Source organism: Nyctibius grandis, chromosome 23, assembly GCF_013368605.1.
Source record: "Nyctibius grandis isolate bNycGra1 chromosome 23, bNycGra1.pri, whole genome shotgun sequence".
Lineage (NCBI taxonomy): Eukaryota > Metazoa > Chordata > Aves > Nyctibiiformes > Nyctibiidae > Nyctibius > Nyctibius grandis.
In genome coordinates this window covers 1,623,873-1,647,907 of record NC_090680.1, presented here as the reverse complement: position 1 = coordinate 1,647,907, position 24,035 = coordinate 1,623,873, and the positions used below count along the sequence as shown (strand labels likewise).

The following is a 24,035-nucleotide window of genomic DNA, read 5'->3' as shown; positions in this document are numbered from 1 at the left end:
GGATATTTACTGTCAATACAGCCGGAGAGAGAGGAGATATAAGGAGAGGGGAGCAGAGGCTGCAGACTGCAACCCAAATGAATGATCTGAGTGTGAAAATACTCATGCAGTTTCAGACAGAAAGTGGGTGACTGAAGGCAACAAGGGATAGCTGAGAGTGTTTAACAAATGGTTTAGTGAAGGGCTGGTGAGGCAGGACAGTACTTGTGGCACACAGAATAATAATGCTGTGCACCAGCATACTGAATCTGCAGTGCAGTCTGAAAGGCACTTCCAGATCTGCCCTGAGACAGAGCAGTAGCTGGGATATTTTTGTGTGTGCCTGCATGCAAGACCCACCACTTAAATGTAATAAGATGAATAATAATGATTGAACTTAGAAAATAATAGTTGGAGCTAGTTTTCCAAAGCAGCTGGATAACACCATTGTAACTAAGACCGGAAACAAAAAAGTTTAAAAAATAGGCATACTTCCCTGCTGCTCTGTCCTCTTCTTCATCCACAGAGGAATTAGGTGACCTAAGCCTCACAGGGCAAGAAGGCTCTGAGCAGCTCGCTCCGAGTGTCCCTCTGCTTCCAGAGGCAGGCGAACAAGTGAAGAGTGAATTCACACTTCAGAGAGCAGCGAAGACTATCTTGCCATGAAACCATTCAGAGATGAAGATGTAGAAATCTACATCCAGAGCAAGGTAAGGCTTTATCTGTCCAGATTTTCTGTCTCCCACGCTAGGTGTTGATTCTGAAGGGTGCCAAACTTGGCAGTTAGTTGCTCGCCTGCTGTCTTCGTTTCTGAGACAAGATTGGGTGAAGTTTCATGAGAACTGTATTTCTAATGAGATTTCTAGGTTTCTGTTGCAGAATGTTATCAGGGATCTCAGCTGGCAGCCTGATTTTTCAAGGTGCTTGTCCTCTTCTTCAAATGTCCTGAATTTTTGCTCCTGATCTGGAATTCCAGATGTGAGACTAGCTGTAATTGCCAGCATTTAATCTAAGGAAAGGTCCTTGTTTCTCTCCCTGTCCCGTGGTCTTGGCCAGACAGAAACAAGACCAAAACCACACCAGATGTTGCCTCTAAGAAAGATGCATGTAGGAACCAGAGAGGCAGACAGTTATTGTTAGAATTCACCCATTGGCCTGTCACCTCAGCTAAGGATACTTCTCTATATACCATGATTAAAAAAACATGTCTCATGCAGGCTGGAACCACATTTTTTATTTTATGAGATATTCCAGCACTCGATTTTTGTTTCCCCATTACGAAATGAAGTAAAAGCAAATGATGAATAAAAGCATCAATGAAACAATACTGTTTAATAAAAGAAGCTCTAAGTGAGCCATAACATTTTTTAAAGTTGGCATGTTTTGTCACAGTACTTAGCTAGATCCTATTTTCTAGTCTGCTTTCCCCAACAAAAATGCAAGACACCAAAGTGAAAAATAATTTCAAAATGGAAAACTGTAAGGCTTTCTTTTCTGTAAAGGATGAAATATTCTCGTATCATGAAAGGGCTGGTAAGAAAGGTTTGTTTTCTCTGTGGAAATGTTTTGGTGACAAGTAGGTGTATTTCTGTGAGAACTTTCATTTTCAGCCACGCAGTGTTGTGCACCAGAAAATCATTCAATCAGAGTCTGTTCAGTGAGCTATAATAGTGAACATTTCTCTGAAGATTTATAAAGTGGAGCTACAAAGGAGGGAACAGAGGGAAGCCATGTACAGGAAGGTGCTCATATGACAGCCATAAGTACAGGGAACAGCAGAGTGTGGTTAAGTGAGGCTCATCATTGCCAATATTTTAGGTTCTACTGAAAGTCTGTTTTCTAGCAGCCCTCCAGCTCTGATGGATTCCTAGTTTATGCCTTCTCCTGAGTCTCCTGTCCAAGTGAGGCTGCCTAACCTTCAGGCAGCCCCAGTTCTGCGCGTCAAATGCTGCCTGTTTTTGAAAAATGGGTCAACCACCTGCTGCAATGAATATGGTACCACAGATTTCTTCCTTAAGCCACTCAGCAATGTGAGAACTCAAGTGCATGTGGAGCGGATGTGACTGGGTAAATAAGAACAAACTCAAATGTTCTTAAGAATCCCCAGTCCCGCTTCCTTCCTCCATAGCAAAACCTTAATTGACCTTGTTGTTCTGGTTTTGTGCATTTGTTTTGGTGTGATTTCCAAAGTTAAGACCTGGTAAGGGAAATGCCAGTAGGTGGTAGAAGCGGCTGTCCAACAAAGAGCTTATTCTGTCTCTTCTCCCAGCACGTCCATGCTGGTGCTAAAGACATCTTAGATAAATGCCTTGGCTCTTCAGAAACCACATTCACTCACTTATATTCTGTCTTCTGATTTATATGCCTTCCCTTCTGTAGGAAGGTTATATCTTCCAATAGCCTGATTAGGGAGCTAATTATGGTTAGCAGCAGTTAGCACCATCTGTCACATGTCCTTTGTTCTTTTTTCCCTGCCCCAGTGGTGAGGAGTACATACAGCAAAAGGTGTTTACTGATACCTCCCTTAACAGGTTTTTTGAGAGTCTATACTTCTTTAAAGTTTTCATGACCACTGCTGTAGCCTAGCCAGTAGGTGATGAAGGCACAATTACATGAGGCCAGGCTGGGTTGGATGGATTCTCCTAGGATGGCAGAACGTGTTTCTAGCAGGTGCCCCTTAGAGAGAACATAGCATAAGCAATGCGTACAGGGGCACTCTCAGACCTCCGTTTGAGCTGACCCAGTGATTGTCTACTTTCAACAGAAAAGTCTGGGGTTTGTGTCTAAAAGGTCTTAGAGGTGGACAACTTTTTCTACCACTCATACCGTTTGCTTGCTGGAGAAGCCATTAGGTGTCTTGTTGAGCAAGACAAGCGTATTGGACTGCTCTAAGGAGTTATTCTGGATGAGCAAAAACATGGTGGAGAAAATAGCTATAGCTACAGATGGAGCAGTGCCGTAAATGAAAGCTGAGACGAAGAGGTGAAAATGAACATGGGCTAAATTTTTCCAGTATAAATTTTCTTTAAAAAAAAAAAAAGTATATATGAGCTAACTAAAACTGGTCTTGGAGAACAAGGATGAATTGGAATGAGGAGGGTGAATTACTAGGGAAATTAAAGGGTATTATATAAACCTAAGTAACTATGTGTTGTTAACACAGCAAAGAATCAGGATGTCAAGGGTAGATGAGAGCCCAGCGAAGGGAATATGATACTACTGTCTGATGTATTTTCCACTTGCAAAAAGGCTTTGTAAAAATACTGTTAACTTGCTTTCAGGCTTAGTAAAAATACTGTTAACTTTGTTGTCTAGGGAGGGAGGTATTCAAACTCTGCTCATCTTCAAGTTCAGCGTTAGTCAATTGCTTGCTCAGTTGCAAGTACTAGTTCTTTTTAGGCCATTATATGGTCCGTTGTGTGGAGCTATTTGTCACCTCCCAGGGCTTGGGGACACATTTCAGCACACTTGAGTGTTTTGTCTGACAGTTAAGCATTTGACATAAAGGTGTCAAGTCAACTTTTAATGAAGTGCTTGTCAATGGTATTTTCTAAAAGGGAGAAGTGTGTTGCCTAGATGCTGAAGCAGATGCTAAGCAAGCAGGACACAGGACTTTTAGAACAGAATCATAGAATGGTTTGGGTTAGAAGGGACCTTTCAAGATCACCTAGTCCAACACCCCTGCCATGGGCAAGGACACCTTCCACTAGACCAGGTTGCTCAAACCCCCATCCAATCTGAATTTGAACACTTTCAGGGATGGGGCATCCACAATTTCTCTGGACAACCTGCCTGCAAGTAGCCCAACTGGGGTTTTAGTTCTATCTTCAGGTCGGTTTTCATTTTCTGATCTAGTCCTTTCAAACCTCTCATCTGTTTCTGAATTTTGTTCTTGCCTACAATACAAATTAGTAGAATATGATGAGGAAACTCTTGCTTTAATTTCTTCTTGTCTTTCTTTTTCCTCATCATATTCTACTAATTTGTATCTCCTCCTCACTTTGGTAAATGCGTAAGGATCTTTGGGAAATATTTAAATGTCCTTTGCTAACATGGTTCCTCCATGTTCCCCTGTTGAATCCTCTTGTTCAGATTTTGACCATCCCCTTATGCTCTTCATTTTTAGTCATATGTGAAGGTTCAGGTTCGTCTGTATTTTTCTGAGTTGTCCATACTTCATCTCCCTCCTTCCAAGACTCAGACCTTCCATTGGAATAAGTTTTAATAAATAATTATGCTACTACTGCTTGAATTGAAGGACTATCCATCAAGTCACACAAACACCTAGGCCTCAATGGGACTACCTCTGGAAAGATACCTTCTCACCATCTACAAATGGACTCTCATCTGTACTTCAGATATGAAGACACGATGGATACTTTCAACATATTATGTAGGCATCTAAATGCTAATGCACAGGGTATCTGTAATTCTTGAAGTCTTGTCAGCTCTTTGAATGAAACATATCCTGGCTCTGAGAATGGCAAGTATATGCAGGGGTATTCTGCATCAAAATGGGTAAAGAATGAGACTGTAGCTGGTTGGCAGCAAATTTATCCATTAAATGAACGCCTTCCCTTCCATCCAATGGTATTGGCATGGAAATATCAATTAATGCTCAGCAGTCGTGAGTATTGGCCCTTTGGTCTTCACAAGCAAGAGCTCCGCTTCATGGTAAGTTGGTTGTAACATACAGGGAACAGTAAGTTTTATACCCAGTGCAACACAGGCACAAATGTTTTAGGATGCTTTAAGTCAATTGTCTGTTTTCTGCTGGAGGCAAAGACTGCAGTTACCTGTAATACGAAGTGTCTTTCTTGGAACTGACAGGTGGAACAGCGACATGATCTGGTTTCCAAAGCAGTGGAGGAGGTGCAGAAAATCATCCAGCAACTGACTGCAGAAATCAGCTATAAGGCCACACGATTCCAGGCTATCTCCAACTCTGGCATTCACAATGAGAATATTAAGGTATGAACAAGAGCTCTAATATATCCTATGGCAGCTTGTAGGCAGTCAGTGAGTGATTTCTCCATTGTATAAGTGTCTGTATGCACAGGTACCTCACCCAAAACCCCACAGATGATGCGTTGACACTTCACTGTGGAAGTTCTGATGACTGACTGGGTTGTAGGGACTTACTCATGGACATCTTACAACTAACGGAGCATCAGAGTGGGCTGGGTAAATCAGGCAGAGCCTCTTTTTACAGCTGCTGCTTTTACAAAGAGAGTCTCTTGCCAGAGCTGTCAATCTGCAAGCAGAAGCCAAAGCTCTTTTGGAGACAGCAAGAAAAACTTGTACAGCTGTAACATAAGCTATGACTCATATTTTTCACGGGTGGAAAACCCATCAACTCATTAAAAAAGAAAATAAAAATCAAAAATCCTTCTTCCACTATGAACATTAGAAAGCTCCTTCAGAAAAAGATGTTCTTTCTTGGTCATGGATTGGAACTTCTTTTTTACTGGGAAGAAATATGCTTCTTGGTGGGAGAAGTTAAATGCCCTCCCCATTTTTAGACCATCAGATACCAAAATAATAATGTTCTATCCCAGTTGTGATAGGAGAAGACTGGTTATTTCCTGTGACTACTTAACACAAGAATAACTAGTGTAAGGATATAAGAAACAATCACAGCAATGGCAACTTCAGATGAAAACGATCTTTTTCATCTGAAGTAGTTTACATACTCTAGCTATGTCAACCCTTACACTAAAATGCAGCCAGTTACGGATCAAAACACACCAAATGTGTAAAAGCATGAGGCAACTTTTGCAGCTGTCTAGGGTTGAAAGGGGAGAACTCTGTGTGTATCAAGCAGCTGAAACGATATGGAGGTGGAGGCAGAATATTATCATCCAGTCTGAAGTGTGGCTGTTGCTCTGGGGACAAACACATCCAGATTTATCTCTTTTCTGGAATTTTGCACATCCCAGGGCATATGGTCTTGCCAGTAGGAATGACCGCAGTGACGTAAACCAGTGCCACATCCTGGTCCACGCGTTCCTTAGTGCCATAGTCTGCCATCCACCTCTCATGCTGGAACAAACCTGCTTGGCTAATCAAGTCTGACAAGACCACGATCAGGGCAAAATTGCTGTTCTGGAGAACAAAGCAGAACAAAACCAAAGCAATCTGTTCTGAGCAGTAATTTGGTGTTACGGTAGGCTGATCTGAACAACCTCTGCTTAAAAGGAATCCCCAAAATTTATTTTCTTGAAAAGCAGCAGATTTGTTATTCATACTTAACTGAACCCACTGCTACAAATCAGTGACAGTTATGCTAGGAGGGTCTGGGTAACTGCCCTGTGAGATGGGGCAGGAAAGAATGGGTTAATAAGAATCTTTTTTTTTATCTAGGGCTGTTCTGCTTCCAAGGAATAGAATCTTTAAAATCACTGCTGGCATAATTCAGCATAGAGGAGACTTGTGTCAAGCGAAAGCCAATGTATTAGCTATTCTGTATTTAATTTTGCAACATCTTTTTTCCTGTTAATTAAATTTACAGTAACTTCTCAGAACTTTCAGCTTCTGATTAATTTAACATGGTGAGGGGTCTAGATTTGTTGAGAAGCTACAAGCCTCTTTCTAAACATGTAGGGCTGGGTGGGGAATATAGAAGAAAAGTCTGTAGATATTCAATGTTTTTCTGGAACCCAGGGGACAAAAAGTCAAAAGCTTTAATAAAAAACTTGAAATAAAATTCAGATGGACAAAATGGAATATTTTATTTTTAAAACTTTTAAATGTTTGGTTTTAGTCGTGGCCTCCAACATTTTTGCAGCTGTCAACTGTACAGGACTGATGCAAATGCTGTGGAGGCATCAGTAAGGCATAATGAGCAGGTTAGCATCCAGAGTGATTAGTGCAGCACTGCCCAACGGCATTGGCAAGTGTTTAACTCTGTAATCACAGTGGGGAGCGGGTCAGGGGGCGAGGATTTTACTTTAACAAATAGGCTCGAAGGAAGCTTGTAGCTTTGTTCTGTGAATGAATGACCTGGCATATACTTTCTCTCTGTTCTGTGTACTTCGTGTTTTCCTTTCTGCTTCTCTCAGGATCAGCCAGCTTTACTGGCCAAGTGGTCAGCTATGCTTCGGGGGAAGCGCCCGTTCCACCCATCCATCCAGGTACAAAGCCTTCCTGGTGCCTGCTGGTCCATGTGCCTGCTTCCTCCTTCCTCCTCACCCACCCTCTGCTCCAGGCAACTTCACCCACCTAACCGATCTTCCCATGACTATTTCATCCTCTCTGCAAGCTTTTTTGCTCAAAGCATAAATATTTTATTTCTAACCTAATGCTTCTGCCTCCCTGGGATATCCTGGCCAGGATCACAAGAATGAGTCTGTGTTTAATTTGCCCGGCATCCTGCAGGCAGGTTTAATACAGCAGAATTGGCTGTAAGTTACACATCCCAGAATTCAAGGCTCTTGTTCAATAGCCTGGGACTTGCTGGGGCCTGTGGTCTGCATACGACACATAAGACCATCAAATGACACAGCTCAGATGTGGCCAAGGCGGTGAGATGAGCAGCTACTGCGTGACAGCCATTGTATTTTTCCTTATGGAGCCTAGTACTTTGTTCCTGAGCTGCTCACAGGGCTTCTCAGCCCCAGCAAATCTGAGTTGTGCAGGTCAGCTTGGTCAGCAATGTCATCCTTCCAGTATCCTCCTGCATTTAGGTGGTTTATATTTGACAAAAGAAGAGCTTTCTGGTGTTTCTTTTGCCATTTCTGTGCTTCTTGCTGGCCATCTTTTGTATTTCAAATCTCTTGCCAGGGAGCAAAGAAGACAGGCTGCTCCCTGTGGGAGAAGGAGTTGGGAGGTGAGCATGACAACACGGCAGCGCCTGCCCCATGTCCCCAAGTGAGGCAGACCTAGGGAGGGCAGCTGTGGTCAGCCAAGAGTCTGGGTCGTCAGGCAAGTCTGTGCTGATAAGACAGGTCTGAGGTCAATCCAGGAGCACTCAGCTGGGGTCAGGATCAGGCCCGACGATGGTAACCAGGCTCAGATGCAGTCTATTGATTGCTACGCAAGTCCATAGTGGCCAGGTGGGTCTGAGGTGAGGCTGGGAAGGCAGTCTGCAGGTAGGACAATGTCTGTGGCCCGGCGCAGGCGTAGCTGTCACACAGTTGGAGACCAGCACTCCTACAACATAGCCGGGGCCTGAGCTGAAATGGGAGTCCCAGGCCCAAGCAAAACGTGTGTGTAGAAGTGCCATTAAAGCCTCTTAGTGCCCTCAGGGCCCTGGCACCTCTGCAGGAATATTTTAAATCAGTTGAGCTGCCAGGAAGGCTACCAGAATGTTTTGGATTAGTACAGGAGAGTGACAAGTGTGTTTCATTCACCTCAGGTGTATCCACCTTGCAGCAACAGCTGTCGCTTCGCATCCTGCTCGTGCAGCAGCTTCGCCTTGTTAATGCCAGGGTAAGTTAGGCTTGGTAGCAAATGGAGTTGAAAAGCTTCTGAGTCAACACAGTCTGAAGGAGTTTGAATGGCCTCTCTGGAGCTGCAATCACCAAATGCTTCCAAACTTAGTGTTTGGAGATGTCTGGCTGTGCCCTGGGCCAGTATGAGGTTTCATGGTATTTGTCACCTTATTCACTCTTCGCAAATACTGGTTCAGCACTGGTTTTATTGGAAAATGGTCATTCCCAAAGTGAGACCAATTAATTGGCTTGCAAACAAGCCTATTTGAGGGTTTGTTGTCCATTGGTTACTGTTTCCATCCTCACAGTTTCTGGCTTCCACTCAGCAGGAGATGCAGGTTCATACAGTCCAGCTGGCCAAGGCCTGGGTTTATTTCTGAGAGTGCCACTGCTCGTGTCGGCTCAGGCATGTTGCTTGCCTCACGCCTCTGTCTCTTAAAGGACAGTCATGCAGAGTGAAACACTTGTAAAATGAATGGCCATAGCCTTATTTTACTAATGTCTGTGGTGGACTTCAGAGATCAGAAAAGTGCACTTTTTGCCATAGTTATTACTACTATTGAACTCTAGGCTTATCTCTAGTAACAATTCTGAGGTAATAAATTGCACTATTTTGTTTCCCTTTGCTGGATCCCAGAACATGCTCTCTGATGTTTTCCTGCTCCTTGCAAGCTGCTGGTTATTAGGTCTCATGCAATTGCTGGCAAGAAATAACAAGGAATAGTGGAAACCACGGCAGGTGTAGTGGCAAATCAGTCAGTGCGCTCTTGTCTTCCATGGGCCATGGCTGTCACATCAGACTCCTTCTAAGACAACTTCATTTCATTCTCTGTACCTCCAAACCCTCAGACAGGCATGGAACAGGTCCTGTCTGTAACCAGTTGCTCCCATCATACCATGGCTTTTCCTTCTCTCCAAAGCCCTCAGTTTTGCCTATTACTCCCTTAACACTCTTTTCCTTACTCCAGGCTCATGGCTCTTCCCTTGTCTCCTCTCTCAATCTCTCTGCACTCTCCTAGGTCTTAGCACCCAGCCAATTCCTCATCACAGTCCCTCTGCGCGGCCTGACCGGGTACAGGGAATGCCAGGTACGGCACTGGCGCTATTACACCGTGCATGGAGCCAAGCTCCTCTCCTCCGTGCGGGACCCTGAGGAACTGCATCAATGGCTAGAGGTGGAGCAGTTCTCAAAAAGCCTTCAGCAGTGGCATGAAACGGATGTGAACATCGAAGGTGACCTGGTTCCAGCAAAAGTCCTTATCGTCTTCCGGGAGCTGGTGGAGAAGTCGATTACCTCCTGTAACCTCTCCAGTGAGTTTAGTGGGGATAGGTATAAGGGGAACTGGCTGTCGTCTTCAGATTATAGAGGGAAAACCATCACACACACAAATGGTTTGTTTGGTTGACATGATCAGAAGTTAAAAAGCAACAAGTCCCTCTGAAATCTGGGAGTCTTTAGCCCATTTCAGTGATACATGTAGACCTGCACTGAGGAGACACTTAAGTAGTTCTTGGCCTCTGCCTACCCAAGATGTTGCTCCTTTCTTAGGAATTTGGGTAGGGTCTCCAGCAACATCACCCTCACAGTTCAGCCAAGATGCAACACAGCTTTTTCAGAACATTTAGGAATTTGTTTGGGAAAAAATCTTTTTTTCTACTACAGCAGCCACAATATATCTAGACTAGCAAGGAAAATATTATAGGAAAACTGGATACAGGGAAGGTGTGTAAGTCAGAGGAGAAAGTGCTTGGAGATGTTTATAGGGCAAATAATGCTCTGGGGAAATCTTAGCTGCCCAGAGCTTTCCAGCATGTGGTGGTGGGAACTAAGTAGAATGACTTCCACTTAAGCAAAGTCTGTTGGACAAGCGCTCTTTCCCCAGTGCCTGGGCTACTCCAGTCCTGTTCAGCAGCTGTAATGGAAGTTTGCTTTCAGTGATCCCTCTGTGAGCAATCCAAAGTGCCTGTTTATTTCCTGTGGCTATTTATACTGGAAGTGCTGATCAGTGGTGCATGCAACAGGCCTTCATAGCTACAACATCTGTAGCAAGATGCTGCCTGAAGTGTGATCCTCATGTTTAATTCTTAGCATCCCAGAGGCATGTTCCAGACTTCAGCTAATGAACACTTGGCTTGGTCCAAGCTAAATAGTCTATGTGCATCTTTTCACATTAAGATACTGTGACATGATCAAATCCAGACTGTGGTGCCTCTTCCCATAGCATGTTTCCAGGATGACTTTACTCATCAGCAGCCTGACATGGGTCTTCTGTATTCCAGAGAAACAGGAGCCATTTCCACTCGTCTGACTGCACTCTGAATTTTAGTCACAGGAGAAAACATGTTAAAGTCAAGTTCAGCTAGATCATTGCATTCTTCTAGGAGATATTTATTATCATAGAAATGGAAGGACTGATGGGAATGAAATTTCACCCTTGAGGCTCACAGAAAAGATCAGATGGAATGGGCTTGCATCGGAGGCTTTTAGTTATGTAAAAGTCATTGTGTTGAAGTGAAAACTTGCCATTGTGCCTAGCAGCAGTACATCAAGTTGTTGAGCCAGGAGAGGTACTTCCAAGGCACCCACGGAGTGATGTTTGGGCTGATGATTCTGATGCCTTTTTTGTAAGGCCAGCTGGGAGGAGACACAGAGGAGATGAGCCAAGATGAAGTCAGGAAGAATAATTACCACTTTTGTTCATTTCTGTGAAGATGAACTTGCTTCATGCCACAGTACAACTCACATTACAGAAAGTTTTCCCTGATTTCATTGCTTGCCTATTTTTTAATTCTTTGAGCACCAGCAAATCAGAGTTTTTGAGGTGTCTCACTTTTCATTGGTGGAAAAATAGGTAGCACAATTGCAATGCTTTTGGAATGCTGTGAATGTATTTACGTGCTGACATAGCAGTTGCTCTGATGCTTTTCCACTGCTAAGGATTCCTGCTGAGGCCTTGGGAGCAGTACAATTCCTGTTTTGGTGCCAGGCTTGGCTCAGCAGGGAAATAACATGCAGGTTTTACTGAGGGTTGTAAAGTTCTGGTTGGGATGGACTCCATTGTTTGCAAGGTAATTCACCCCTGCACCTCCTGGAGGAGATGCTAAATTACCATTGGGAATAGGCAGATATTTCCTCTGTGAGGGCAGATGATGTTCATCGTTGTCCTTTCAAGTCTGTTGTGTGGGCTCCTTGTGGAATTGCTCCTTAGCCCGTGCCAGTCCAGATGAGATGGGTTAACACACTACTATTTAACCTGCTCATGGTAATCTGCTCAGTCTTTTACTTCAGTGGGTTAGAGCATGATCACGCAATTGGCTCAGATGGTAAAGTTGAAGGGATGGTGATCCTGCCAGAGTGACCAGGAAAGCTGGGGACAGAACCTTCTTCCATGAACACAGCTGGACCAACAAGAAACATCTCACTAAGTCCATTAGTTGCAGCTTTCATTTCTTTCTGTTCTCTTAGAGCGTGTTGTTCCTGGAGATGAGCCATTCTTCTTTCCTCCAAATCACCATGGAACTAACTCTTTTTGACACTCAGCAGTCCCAGTGAGACAAGCAGTTAGCCCTTTTTGTATGACTGCTCTGCACAGCAGGCCATAAATTCTGTCGCTGTCTTCTGTGCATCGCCAGAAACAAAACTTGTGTATAGCCCACAAAACATTCTGAATGACCAGCGAGGGTAAGTCACTTGGTCTGATCATGGGTTCTCTGAAGGAATAAGGAGATCTTTAGATATGAAGCATTCATCTGGTCCCCTTTAATCTACAGTGATCTCCTTGTTGTACTGTACCATTAGAAATGTTAGGTTGCAACAGTTGTCTGTCTGTATTTTTAAGAAGCTGGTCCTAGGATTTAAGAGGACCCACAAAGGAAAACAAAAGCATGGTAATTGAGTGTAAAATTGAGAACTTAGTTGTTCCTTCATCTTCTTCCTGTTCTTGTTCCCCAGGGTAGATTAAGATAATTTTTTTCTTGTATTCTGCTTATGGCATTGAAGAGAAAGTGTTAAGACAGACCAATAGAACTGCAAGGCCCCAGACAGCCCCTTGCTTGGCTTGTGGAGAAGGACTTTTTCCTCTTTATTATCTTCTCTTGTTGTTCCTTCACAGGTAAAGTGACAGTGCTGGAGAGCTTCAGCTCAGTGGTCCGGGTGGCTGTGGAGACATCAGAATCCCAGGTCGAGGTGGAGCTGGTCCCTGCTGTGGAGATTCCAACTTGCTGGCCTGAGAAAGCCCGGTGGCCTCGTTGCCTTAAACGTTGGCCTTCCCAGGAAAAAGTGCAGTGCATCAAGGTGAACAGTGTCAAAAGCACTAACTGCACTGGAATTTACCTTGCAGGTGTCTGATAGCAGTTTCCCAGTTGAAGGACTGCATGGTGATGGCAGGCAACAGCATGGTTGGAAGATGTATTCTCTAGAGAAGCAGTGTTTCAAAGTATTCTGTCAGATTTTATTGGGGTTTTTTTCCCCCTTATGGTGATGAATTCTATGGAAGAAAAGCTGAGTTAACTGTTTGTTGCATGAGTCTCTTGCACACAGCTCTGCCTGTGTAGCTCAGTTCTGACATGCATCATTCTTGCTGTTCTGCTCTGCCTCATGTAACCCTTCTGCACATGCACCACTATCTTGCAGCTTTCCCTCCAGCCTAACCCCATCTTTCTCTGCAAAGCTCATGGCTGGGTTCTGGCACTCTAGCTCAGCCCCAGCTGCCGTGTTCCTGCAGATCCAGTTATGCCTTCCAGTCTTGCTCCTCTCTCATGACCTGCTGCTCCATGGCAAAGTGCCTGCAGGAGCTGTGTGTCTGCTTTAGTAGCACTGCTGGTACTGCCTCTGGTGGCTCTAGAGCTGGATCTCCTGGGATTAACTGATGAGGAAACAAAACAAGTTGCACAGTCATTTGACTAGGAATTAGGATGGGAGCGTGACCCATGTTTGCTGCCTGGGCTAACCTGGTTTTGAATACATTTCCCCACTTTGAGAGACGTCATGCATCCTTTTTGTAACATCCCTCTGCATTGCTCAGATAAGTTTGCCTCTGATCTGGTGCCACGCTTCACTTTTTGTTCACAGTCACTTGGTTTTGACCTTTTGGCCCGCTCCAATTATCACTGGCAGCTGTGCTTCTCCCGTGCTGAGCGTATGCTCATGGAAGGCCTCGATGAAGATGGTGGTTGTCGCATGAAGTGCTTCAGGGTCATGAGGCAGATGAAGGAAGATGTCTGGTGTGCTGGAAATAAGCCTGTCATCACAGCTTATCACCTTCAGGTAGGCATCACCAGGATACCAGGATACTGTCTCAGTATGTGTTGCAGGGGCTTCCATCCAATAATGTCAACATATCACAGCATAAATCACTGTAGCATCTCCTGTGTAACGTCTAAGGTAACTGTCAAAGCTGCAGTATCGTTTCATTGCTTTACAGTGGCAAGAAGTTCAGTAAATATATGTTCCAAACTTCAACAAGAAATGAAAGCAGGAGCATTGATTGCAGCAACATAAATAATGTTAGAGTTGAGGCCCCTGCTCTGTTGTGACTTCACATAGGCATTGTAATATTGTCTTTAATTGCACAGTTGCCTTCTGCTTCTTGACTATCCCAGCCCTCCATATCCATCTATCTGCCTGGAGAAAACTTGTGCATTTGTCTTTCTGGATGTGCACCAAACAAAATTCTCTTAGGTGAGCGTTATTTCATGAATGAGGTGCAAACTGACCTTTCTGGTGGTGTTTTACCTGGAATGGGAAGGGAAGAAAGAGGTAAAGGGGTGGTAGCATCCTTCCTGCACATACTTCAGGGTTCAAGATGGTGTCACTTTACAAACATTTGTGAAGAAGAGACAGAAGGTTCTGCTATGACTGTGTCCCCATGTGTGACAGCTGCAGACATTGATGGACCACAGGCAGCACCCTTTATCAGACAGTAGAGCAATCCTGTTTTCTGGGCCTCCATCCTCCTGGAGCTGCCAGGGAGAAACTGTTGTTCTCCCACCTTGAAGACTCAAGCCACCAGGCTTCCACAGTCGTTACTGATCTTTTGGTGTCCAAAACCAGATGCGACGCCAAGATTTCTCCTAAAGAAAAGGCTGCGACTATCAAATACTGTTATAGTCATGGGACTAATCTAAGTCAAGGTGGAGTCAAAAAGGCTGGTTACAGCTTAGCAGAATGCAAAACTTCTCAGTGCCTATAAGAACAACCTGGTGGAAAAACTGTCATAGATAGGAGAAAGTGGAAAACCATTTAGCCATTAGTAACGTTCTCTTTCTCTGGCTCAAGGAGAAGAGGTGCAGGAAGTGCTGTTGCATGGACTCTTGATCAAAATAAAAAGCTCTTTAGAAGCTCTTCAGTTTTTACTGTAACTGTACTTCAGGCTTTTACTGCAAGAGAGGATTGGTTTACCAGTCAGAAGGAATGCTTCAACATTACTGACATTTTAAAAAAGGGGGAAAAAAGAGAGAGAAAGTCAATGGAGAAACCAGCAGCTGAGCAGAGGCTTAGTATTAGGTTTCTTCACATTTATCAGGTTTCCACGGTCTGAGGCATCCAACAATTATTATTAAACAAGACTCTACACAAAAAAGGCCCTCTGACAGAGGAAATCCCCCCCTAGAAGTTATGAAAGCCTCAGAGGACTGAGTAAATACACTCATTACGCTTACCTCCATAGGACTGAAGTTCAAGATCAGGAAGTCTGAAAGACCTAGGTACATCTCGAAAGCCAACTCTGTGCCTCCAGTAGACAGCTGGCAGTTAGGGATGGTTCAGTCAATGCTGGGGATAGATCATCTCTTTGGCAACTGACTGGAAGAGAAGCGCTATTTTCCTTGCCTCCAGAAACTTCATTGCAACTGCTGCCCGTGGATCTTGCTGAAGTAGTTTTAGTGTGATGAAAGAAAACTGCTCTGCAAGTCTCCAAGGAGTAGCTCTCACAGAGTTACTGCTTGAATTCCTCACTATGTCTTTTTTTCACTGGCAACATTTAAAAAAAGTCTTTGTGGTTATTGCAGCTGTGAACAAAAAGTTGTTCACATTTGAAAAGCTGTCTGAGAAGAAATTCCTCAGAGCTACAACTATTGCAACACCTACTGGAGGAAAAAAAAACAAACCAGGCAATCCAGAATAGCGTGGCTTATTGTGATGAAATTCTACCCCTGAAGAAATAGAGGAGTTGAAGGCTGTAGTTCAGCATCTGTGGATCTCTTTTTGGGTTGCTGAATCTGCAAAATAAAATTGGGATTCAGAGGACACTAAGGGACTTAGCAGAATTATTGAGCCAAGGATGGGTGACTTTTTGTACTTTTAAAACTGATTTCAGGTTGACCAGGGCAGTCAGTGTGGCTTTTCTTGGTGCAGTAAGTACCTCCAGAAAATTCTTCTCAGTCATAGGAAAGTCTGTAAAAATGCAACATGGGCAGCGTAAAAATAATACTATAAGAGCAATAATCATATGCATTTTGTTGTTTTAACTATGGATTTCTGAAATGTAAAATCACATAAAATAAACTTGGGGAAACAGAACATAGCACGTGCTGTTAGTGCCATGTGTCAGAAAAACACAGGCTGCACTTGACCAGAAAGCATGCCCTGCACCTGCAGGAGTTGTTTGGAAAGTCTGTTTGGGATGCAGACCTGTGTGCATCTTCAGTACAAATACAGCTGAAGCTAACAAATAATTATGTGAATCTGATTATTCTTCCCTCCCTCCTCGCACCTCCTGGCTTCTACACTTGTATAACAGGCCATTTTCTACAGCCTGGCATTTCTACAGAGGCTGCTGCTGGAGGATGGCAAATAGGCTAAAATTATCTTAGCAAGACCATTTTCCTTGGTCTCGTGGCCCAGTCAATGGAGAGGGGCTCCTCTGGTGAGAGATCCTAACCAGGTATGTTAGAGTTGTTCTGCCTGATCCACAGAGGAGGCTTTAGTTGTGATCCCTCCATCGCAGAAATGTTAACACAGGGAGATAGCAGTGCGAGTCTCCAATTTCCAAGGCTGTCAGCCTTTTACCAGCACTAAAACTGCCTTGGTAAGCTCTGTGAGCCCTCGACAGAACCTCTAACACCTCTTCTCTCCCATCTGCTTCTTGCAGACAGTGCTATTCTGGACGTGTGAAAAATACCCACGCACCAAAGATTGGCGCTGCTTCCCTGAAGCCTTTCTGAGGCTGGTGCAGAAGCTGCACAAGTGTGTAAGCCAGCACTTCCTCAAGCATTACTTTGTCAAGAACACCAATCTGCTCAAATACGCCAACACCAGTGACCTGGACCTGGTGGCCAGCAAACTCGTAGTCTTCTTGGAGAACCCCGTCTTCTGCCTGGACTAAGGCAGGAAAAGGCCTCCTCACCCCAATCCTGAGTCAATCTCCCACCTCCTCTCCCCACCTGTGGTTGTTCTAGGTGTCCTTCCAGTAGATGTTGCAGCTGGCTTTGTAAGACAGTTGGCGCATGCAGCGTGAAAGAGAAGTGTCAAGCTGGCAGCAGTGGGTGGTGAAAACTGATGGGAGGTATTGCTTGATGCCCAGCTGATCTAATTTGCTTTCAACAGTGACAGCCTGCCTGGAAGCTACAGCCAGCGAAACCCAACTTTCTGTGTCAGTCAGAGCAGGCAACTGCCTTGTTCTCTGTCTCTAGTCTTGTGGTTCCCAAGCAGAAAGACGGTGCAGAGAAGTCTCGCTTCGCTGCCTACCCGCTGTGTAACCTAGCGCATGTATTGTGGCTGCATCCCCCTTTCTCACAAGGACAGCGGGTCTAATTCCCTGCTTAGCTCACAGGCCAGCTCTGCAGAAGAGCAGAGGAATATTTCTGAAGTGTACTGAAGCTGAGAGCTTTCTTGGAGGCACTTTGTTGCCTCCGTCTCCAATTAAATGGGATCCTGCTCCAGTACGAACCATGCTTCTAGGGTTGAATAGCTCAAGGGAAGCAAGAGGAGGAAAGGTGGTTTTTGCCTCCTTGTTTTTCTCTCCTCCACGTCCATTTCTCTTCCATTTACTTCAAATATGTTTTCTTCATGTTTGCCTTTGTCAGTTGTGTTAGTGCCATACAACCAGGGAGCTTTGCCAGAGCACATTCCACTCCCATCCCTGGCTGCCCGCAGCAGGCTGGAAGAGGAGCAGGTCTTTCCCTAGTTGTTAGGACCCACATATTTTTGGGTCGTGTACAGAGGGAAAGTATTTTTCAAAGGCTGTTAGCTCCAAAACCCCCCGTGCTTTTAATATTATGGATGTTTAAAAAGAAAATCAGTTTTAGTGTTTCAAAAGAGAAGAGTTCTAGAATGAGTATGCAGAATGTTGGTTTAATGTTATTAAATCACTGAAACTAAACCAAAGTGGTCTTTTTTTCTTTTCTTACACCTGCGCAGGCAAGTAATTAAATATCTCCTTTGCCAAGGGAGGTGGCAGAGAGAGGATTAGCAGCCCGTACTCCAGGGAGCTGCTGCAGTGGATGGCCTGCAAGATGACCATCCGTGGCAAAGCATCTCCCCCTTGTGTCAAATTGTGGTCTAACCATGCATCTTTAGCACAGCCTCGGCTTTCTGGCTTCGTTTTGTATGCGGGAGTATGTTCACAAGTCCATGGGGCCTGATGGGATACACCCCAGAGTACTGAAGGAGCTAATGGATGTTGTGGCAGGACCCCTCTGATCATCTACCAAAGGTCTTGGGAGCCCTGGGAGGTCCCTGCTGACTGGAAGCTAGCCAATGTGATTGCAATCTACAAGAAGGGCGTGAGGGAAGACCCAGGGAACTGCAGACCTGTTAGTCTATCCTCAGTTCCTGGAAAAATTATGGAGAATATTATACTGGGTACTATTGGAAGGCACTTAAGGTACAATGCAATCATCAGGCACAGTCAGCATGGGTTCACAAAGCGAAAGTCCTGTTTAACTAATTTGATATCCTTCTATGATAAGGTCACCCACCTAGTGGGTGATGGGAAGGTGGTGGATGCAGTTTTTCTGGATTTCAGTAAGGCTTTTGTCCCTCACAGGGTCCTTCAGGACAAGTTGTCCAGCTGTGAAATGAGTGGGTTCACGGTGCGCTGGGTGAAGAACTGGCTGAAGGGCAGAGCTCAAAGGGTTGTAGTGAATGGGGCTACATCTGGCTGACGACTGGTCACCAGCTGTGTTCCTCAGGGCTCAATTCTAGGGCCAGTTCTGTTTGATATATTTATCAACGATCTGGATGCAGGAGGTGAGTGCACCGTTAGCAAGTTTGCTGATGACACCAAACTGGGAGTTGCTGTTGACTCTCTTGAGGGATGAGAGGCCTTGCAGAGGGATCTAGATAGATTGGAGCATTGGGCAATAATTAATGGGATGAAACGTAACAAGTCCAAATGCTGGGTTCTGCACCTGGGATGGAGTAATGCGGGGCACAAGTATAAACAGGGAGAGGAGTGGCTGGAGAGCAGCCCTGCGAAAGGGACCTGGGGGTGCTGGTCAACAGACAGCTCAACAGGAGTCAGCAGTGTGCCCTGGCAGCCGAGAGGGCAAACTGCATCCTGGGGTGCATCAACCACAGCGTGAGCAGACGGTCAAAAGAGGGGATTATCCTGCTGTATTCAGTGTTGGTGAGGCCTCACCTGGAGTGCTGTGTGCAGTTTAGGGCCCCACAACTTAAGAAGGATGTGAAGGTCCTTGAATGCATCCAGAGGAGGGCAGCAAAGCTGGTGGCAGGGCTGGCAGGCATGTCCTGTGATGAGCGGCTGAGGGCTTTGGGCTTGTCTAGTTTGGAGAGAAGGAGGCTGAGGGGTGACCTCATTGCTCTCTACAGCTTCCTGAGGAGGGGACGTGGAGAGGGAGGGGCTGATCTCTTCTCCCTGGGATCTAGCGACAGGATGCGTGGGAATGGTTCAAAGCTGCACCAGGGAAGGTTTAGACTGGACATTAGGAAGCATTTATTTACCAAGAGGGTGATCAGACACTGGAACAGGCTTCCTAGAGAGGTGGTCAATGCCCCAAGCCCGTCAGTGTTTCAGAGGCATTTGGTCAATGCCCTTAATACCCTGCTTTAACTTTTGGTCAGCCCTGAACTGGTCAGGCAGTTGGACTAGGTGATCGTTGTTAGGTCTCTTCCAACTGAAATAGTCTATTCTATTCCATTTGCTTCCTTATCCTTCACCCAAGTATAAGAGGAGGCTTTCTTCTACAGTTAATTCTTTAGCAGAGAAGATGTAGGTCAGGCAGGATCCCAACTGCATGGTCATTCTTGCAGTGGTCTCCTGCCTCAGATGCCACTGTGTGCAGACCTGACCCTACCATGAAACCAGCACCCTCTTTGCTCAGGACCTGGGAATACCCTCCATGTCACCTTTCCACATGGGTAACTGTGCTGTGTCGAACTGTTTTGACAGGTAACTTCTCTTGCTAAACCTTTGTTCCCCGTGCTCATATGTAAATGGGGCACAAGTGGCAGTTTTGTGATGACACCCCCCTGTTAAAGCATGGCTTTCCTGTTTCCAGCAAGCAGAGCTGTTTCAGTAAAGAGCAAAGAGATGCCAATCTGCCGAGCGGAGTCAGGCGGCTGTGACTATGAAGTGACATCTCCTGTTTCATCTTGATTTTGTCTTGTGGTTGAAGGGCTAGCTTCTGAAGTCAGAGGAGGGCAAAAGCAGTTTGAAAGGACAGTGAAAATGTTCAAGGCTTTTAAACCCAAGTTTGATATTTCAAGGCCCTGATGCATGATCCATTTGGGATTTAGTTGTGGCCGTTGAAGAATTTATTTCCCTTTGTAGCCAGGGCAAAAAGTGTTTCAGTGGTGATATCTTAACTGCAGCTGTGTATCAGAGTCCTCAGTTGCTGCTGTTCACAGCCTGCTCTGAAGTGAAATCATGAGCATGCATGGTGTGCTGCAAAGCCCCAGGTGGAAGGTACCGAGGCTCTGCCACGGCGGCAGCCTCTCGCGGCCGGGAATGAATCAGCAAAGCCAGTAAGTAAGCACGTCATGATGGACCCCTGCTTTGAGCCAAGTCTGACCATTTTTTTCTCTTTTTTCTTGTTAATACACAGGCAAATCCATGAACTAGCAAACGCTGCTGCAGGAAGTATCATCCTGACCATATAAAACTAAAGATCTGCCCTGGAAGGTACGTTGCTACTGAGCACAAAGGCACAGGATGATCCCCAGCTTTTTACCAGAACAGCTGGCCACTAGCAAAGGGTGAGGGAAAAGGCTTTGAAGGAAGAACTAATATATTCATTGAAGTAATTGAATACAAGAAATAATTCTACCTCAGAGACAGGGTGGGGGGTATAATACATACCATCTTATCTAGTGCCGGTCTGGTTGGGTGCGGGGGGGGGTTTAAGGCAGTTTTTTGTGGTGGTGGGAGAGTTGTGCAGGAGGTCTCTGATAAAAAACCTTGCCAATTGCACTTGTTGCATTTCTTATCACAGTAAACTTCCTGCAAATAGCTTTTCGCTTATACATCCAGCCTGACTGCAAAATCATGCCCTTATCCCAAGGTTTTCATCAGAAAAAGGATATCACATTGTGTTTTGGCTACAGAATAAGCTTTATGTTTCATAGTTTTAATTTTTGTTTTAAAACAGTGGCCATCCTGACAAATACAGACTTTCTTGAAGTACGTTAAATTTAATCAAATAATAATAATTCTGGAAGGAATGTGATGACTATTCGTTCACCCTCTCTTTTTAATTGCTTTCATGAGTATTTGCTGACTCCCAAAGGCACTATCAGGGAAAGAAGGAAAATTCTTGACTTTTGTAATTTCTTTATGGTTGGCTGTGACTTTTTGCTTAACTGAATTATTGTCTTTAAAACAAGAAGGGGCAAACTTTGGCCAAAAGGGAACTGTCTTGTACGTGTGTGAAGCGCAGCACTCACGAACAACAGACGTTCCCAAAGCATTCACATAAGCAAAAGAGGGAGACATGAAAATGCGTATTTGTGATGAGACATGGGGGGAAATGAGTGTTTACAGAAATCCTCTGGTCAGGAGACATGAAACAGCAACTACGAGAGAATTTCCGCTGACTCACAGCTGAGCTCTTGGCCATCGCTGCCTTTGCACAAGGTGATGGCCCTCAGGCTGAGCGCTAACTGAGGGTGTTTTTCAAGGTATTTGAAATGTAGCTTGGTCAAGGTAGCTTGTTGCTAGCTGCTGGCTGGGCAGGAGAGGCGTGCGTGATCCTCACTGTCGTGCCATGTGCTGGAGCCTTACTGGGATAAGGGATGCTGAGAGATGGCTCGTGGTGGGTGCTAAGGGCCTCCTTACAGCTACAGGGTATTCTCAGCCCTCACGACAGACACCATGGCTCCACCTATCAGAAATTTCAATTTTAAATGTGTTGCTCTTTTACCACATAAAACCTTACAAAACTCGTGATGTTTCAGTCCTTTTACATTGCCTGCCTTTAAGTCACTAGAGGGCAATGTCTCTTTCGAACACGCACACCGATCCAGGATCTCACTTGCTTTTAAAATCAGCATCTTGTTAGTTATCATTGATCTGAGACAAATGAACTCGATTAATTTAATGCTAAATTCTATTGCTAAAAAGGAGAGAAGGAAGGAGACCATGGGAGAGCTTTCTAATAAATAGCAAGACTCGGGTAAAAAGTCTCTCAACTCCGGGAACCATTCCAAGAGCCAGATTATGGATTTCTTGCTTTCTGCAGCAAAAGATGGGCTTGCAGTAATTCCCAGCAGCCTTGGTTTGGGGAGAGCACCGACAAGCAACGTGCAGGCAGGGTTCTGGGAAGGAAGGAACTTGTGGGAATAGCCACCACTTTGCTCCATCAGAGCACGTGTCCTACCCTCTCTCCACGGGGCTGGGCCACGGGCTCGCTGAGAAGGCAACGTGACCATGACTCCCACATGTGCCTACCTCCCAGGCACCCTTCCTCCCTCTTTTTCTCCTTCTGCCCTTGTCAAAGAGAGATTTTCTCTGAACAGCACCAATGCTCAAAACATGGTAAGAGATGCCACTCACTCTGTCAGGCCAACCTTTGCCATCGCCATAGCAGGTGTGTGGTGCCTTTGACCTCTTTGGGATCTGACTTCTCTGGCTGGAGGAATATGTGCAGTGTCAAAGGAAATGAAACAGCTCCAGGTAGCAAATGTATTTCAGCCTGTTCTGGCCCAAGCCGTTGCAGCATAAAGAAATGGAGAACACTTTCAGCATGATACAAGTATTTGTCAGTTCTGTACCAAGGAATGTCTTTGGTCTGAAAGAAAGGACAGGATCAGAGCCTGGCTTTGAAAGCGTCTCCTGGATGGGTGATGAGGAATGCACAGATGCTACCAGAGACCAGGCCTGTGGAGAGTTAAGAATGTATTTTCCACAGGAAAGGTTCTCTAATTTACCCTCAGCATCCTCACAAATAGAAATTACAAGGAAATGCATCAAGGAAAGAATTAATCAGATTGAAAGGCTTTGTAGTAATTAGAAAAAAGAATGGCATCTTCTCAGGCTCCCCTGGGTGGTGGTAATTACCAGCTGCACAACTGTGGCTTGTGCAACGTAAAAGTTTTCTGGATTAAAAAGCTAAATATCTCCCTGTTTGCTTTCTTAGAGAAACCACTCTTGGAATCAGACAGCTACACAGGCCAACAGCTCAGAGAAATATGCATTGAGCCTCCTTCAGCCTGGCAGGGCACCAATTCACATGAGGGGTGGTCCAGAGCCTGATCCCAAGCCATGGCTCAGTTGCACCTGGTCCCCTTGGAGGAGGTGGTCACTGTTTGCTGTCCAACAACCCAAACAGCCAAACACCTTCTGCTGCAACTGCAGGCAGCCTTAGACACATCTGCCTCTGCACCGCATCCCAGCAAAGGCCAGGTCCCCTTCTGGTGCTGATACTGTCACTGACTCAGCTGGGGGACCTGAGGGGCAAGGCTGTATGCGCTGTAACTGAAGGGGGCTAGGTAATGCTTTCCAGGGAAGGAGTTTTATTAATTTAAGAGTGCTTATGGAAGTCCATTTCCAAGCTAGTAATGAACCAAAAAGAAAATGCAGCTCAGGAGAAATAAAAAAAATCCCTCGCAAAAAAAAAACCCCAAAATTAAGGAAATGAACATCAAGTGGTGAATTCCTGTGATCCCCTTTTAGAAGGGAAAGGACACAGGGCTGGGAAGGATCTCATCAACCACCAAATCCATCCACTGCTCTTTCTGGTCCTTTCCCCCAAATGAACTGACAGCTGTTTCAAAGGTAGTTAGACACTTTGCCCTTGGCTCCTTGAGCAGGCAGACTGTTTGGGACCCACAGAGATCATTAGGAGCTTTCTTTGAACTTTCAGCCTAAATGTGTTCACAGTGTTGTCTGGTTTGTAGCAATACAGATCAAGCTGCTGCTCTCCCTCCATAGGGTTTGCTGTCTGTGCAACCATCACAGGGGTAATCGTAATTCCCTTGGCTTTGGCTGAGCGTGACTAGATATGCCAGACTCTTACAGTCTCTTTTTCTCTGATAAAACCTCTGTTCCAGTCCTGCTCTGCACCTTTTCCAAGTGTAATTCATCTCAGCATGGATACCCAGCGTGGTTTGCAGCATTCCAGATGGGGTCTCATCAGTATCTCCTGTAATGACACGTCACATAGATAGTACTAATCCATGCAGCATATTCCCTGCGCTGAAGAGGAAAGCACACCCAAGGATCAAAT

The 24,035-nt window shown here is 45.1% G+C and overlaps 1 protein-coding gene across 1 annotated transcript; it reads left to right on the top strand.

Moving 5' to 3' along the window:
- Nucleotides 1-641: 641 nt before the first annotated feature.
- Nucleotides 642-16,735, top strand: MAB21L3 (mab-21 like 3). Its single transcript, XM_068417517.1, has 6 exons — nt 642-689; nt 4,810-4,950; nt 9,431-9,722; nt 12,524-12,705; nt 13,483-13,677; nt 16,502-16,735. Exons 1-6 carry the CDS (start codon nt 642-644, stop codon nt 16,733-16,735), a joined length of 1,092 nt encoding a protein of 363 aa, XP_068273618.1.
- The last annotated feature ends 7,300 nt before the right edge of the window (nt 16,736-24,035 follow it).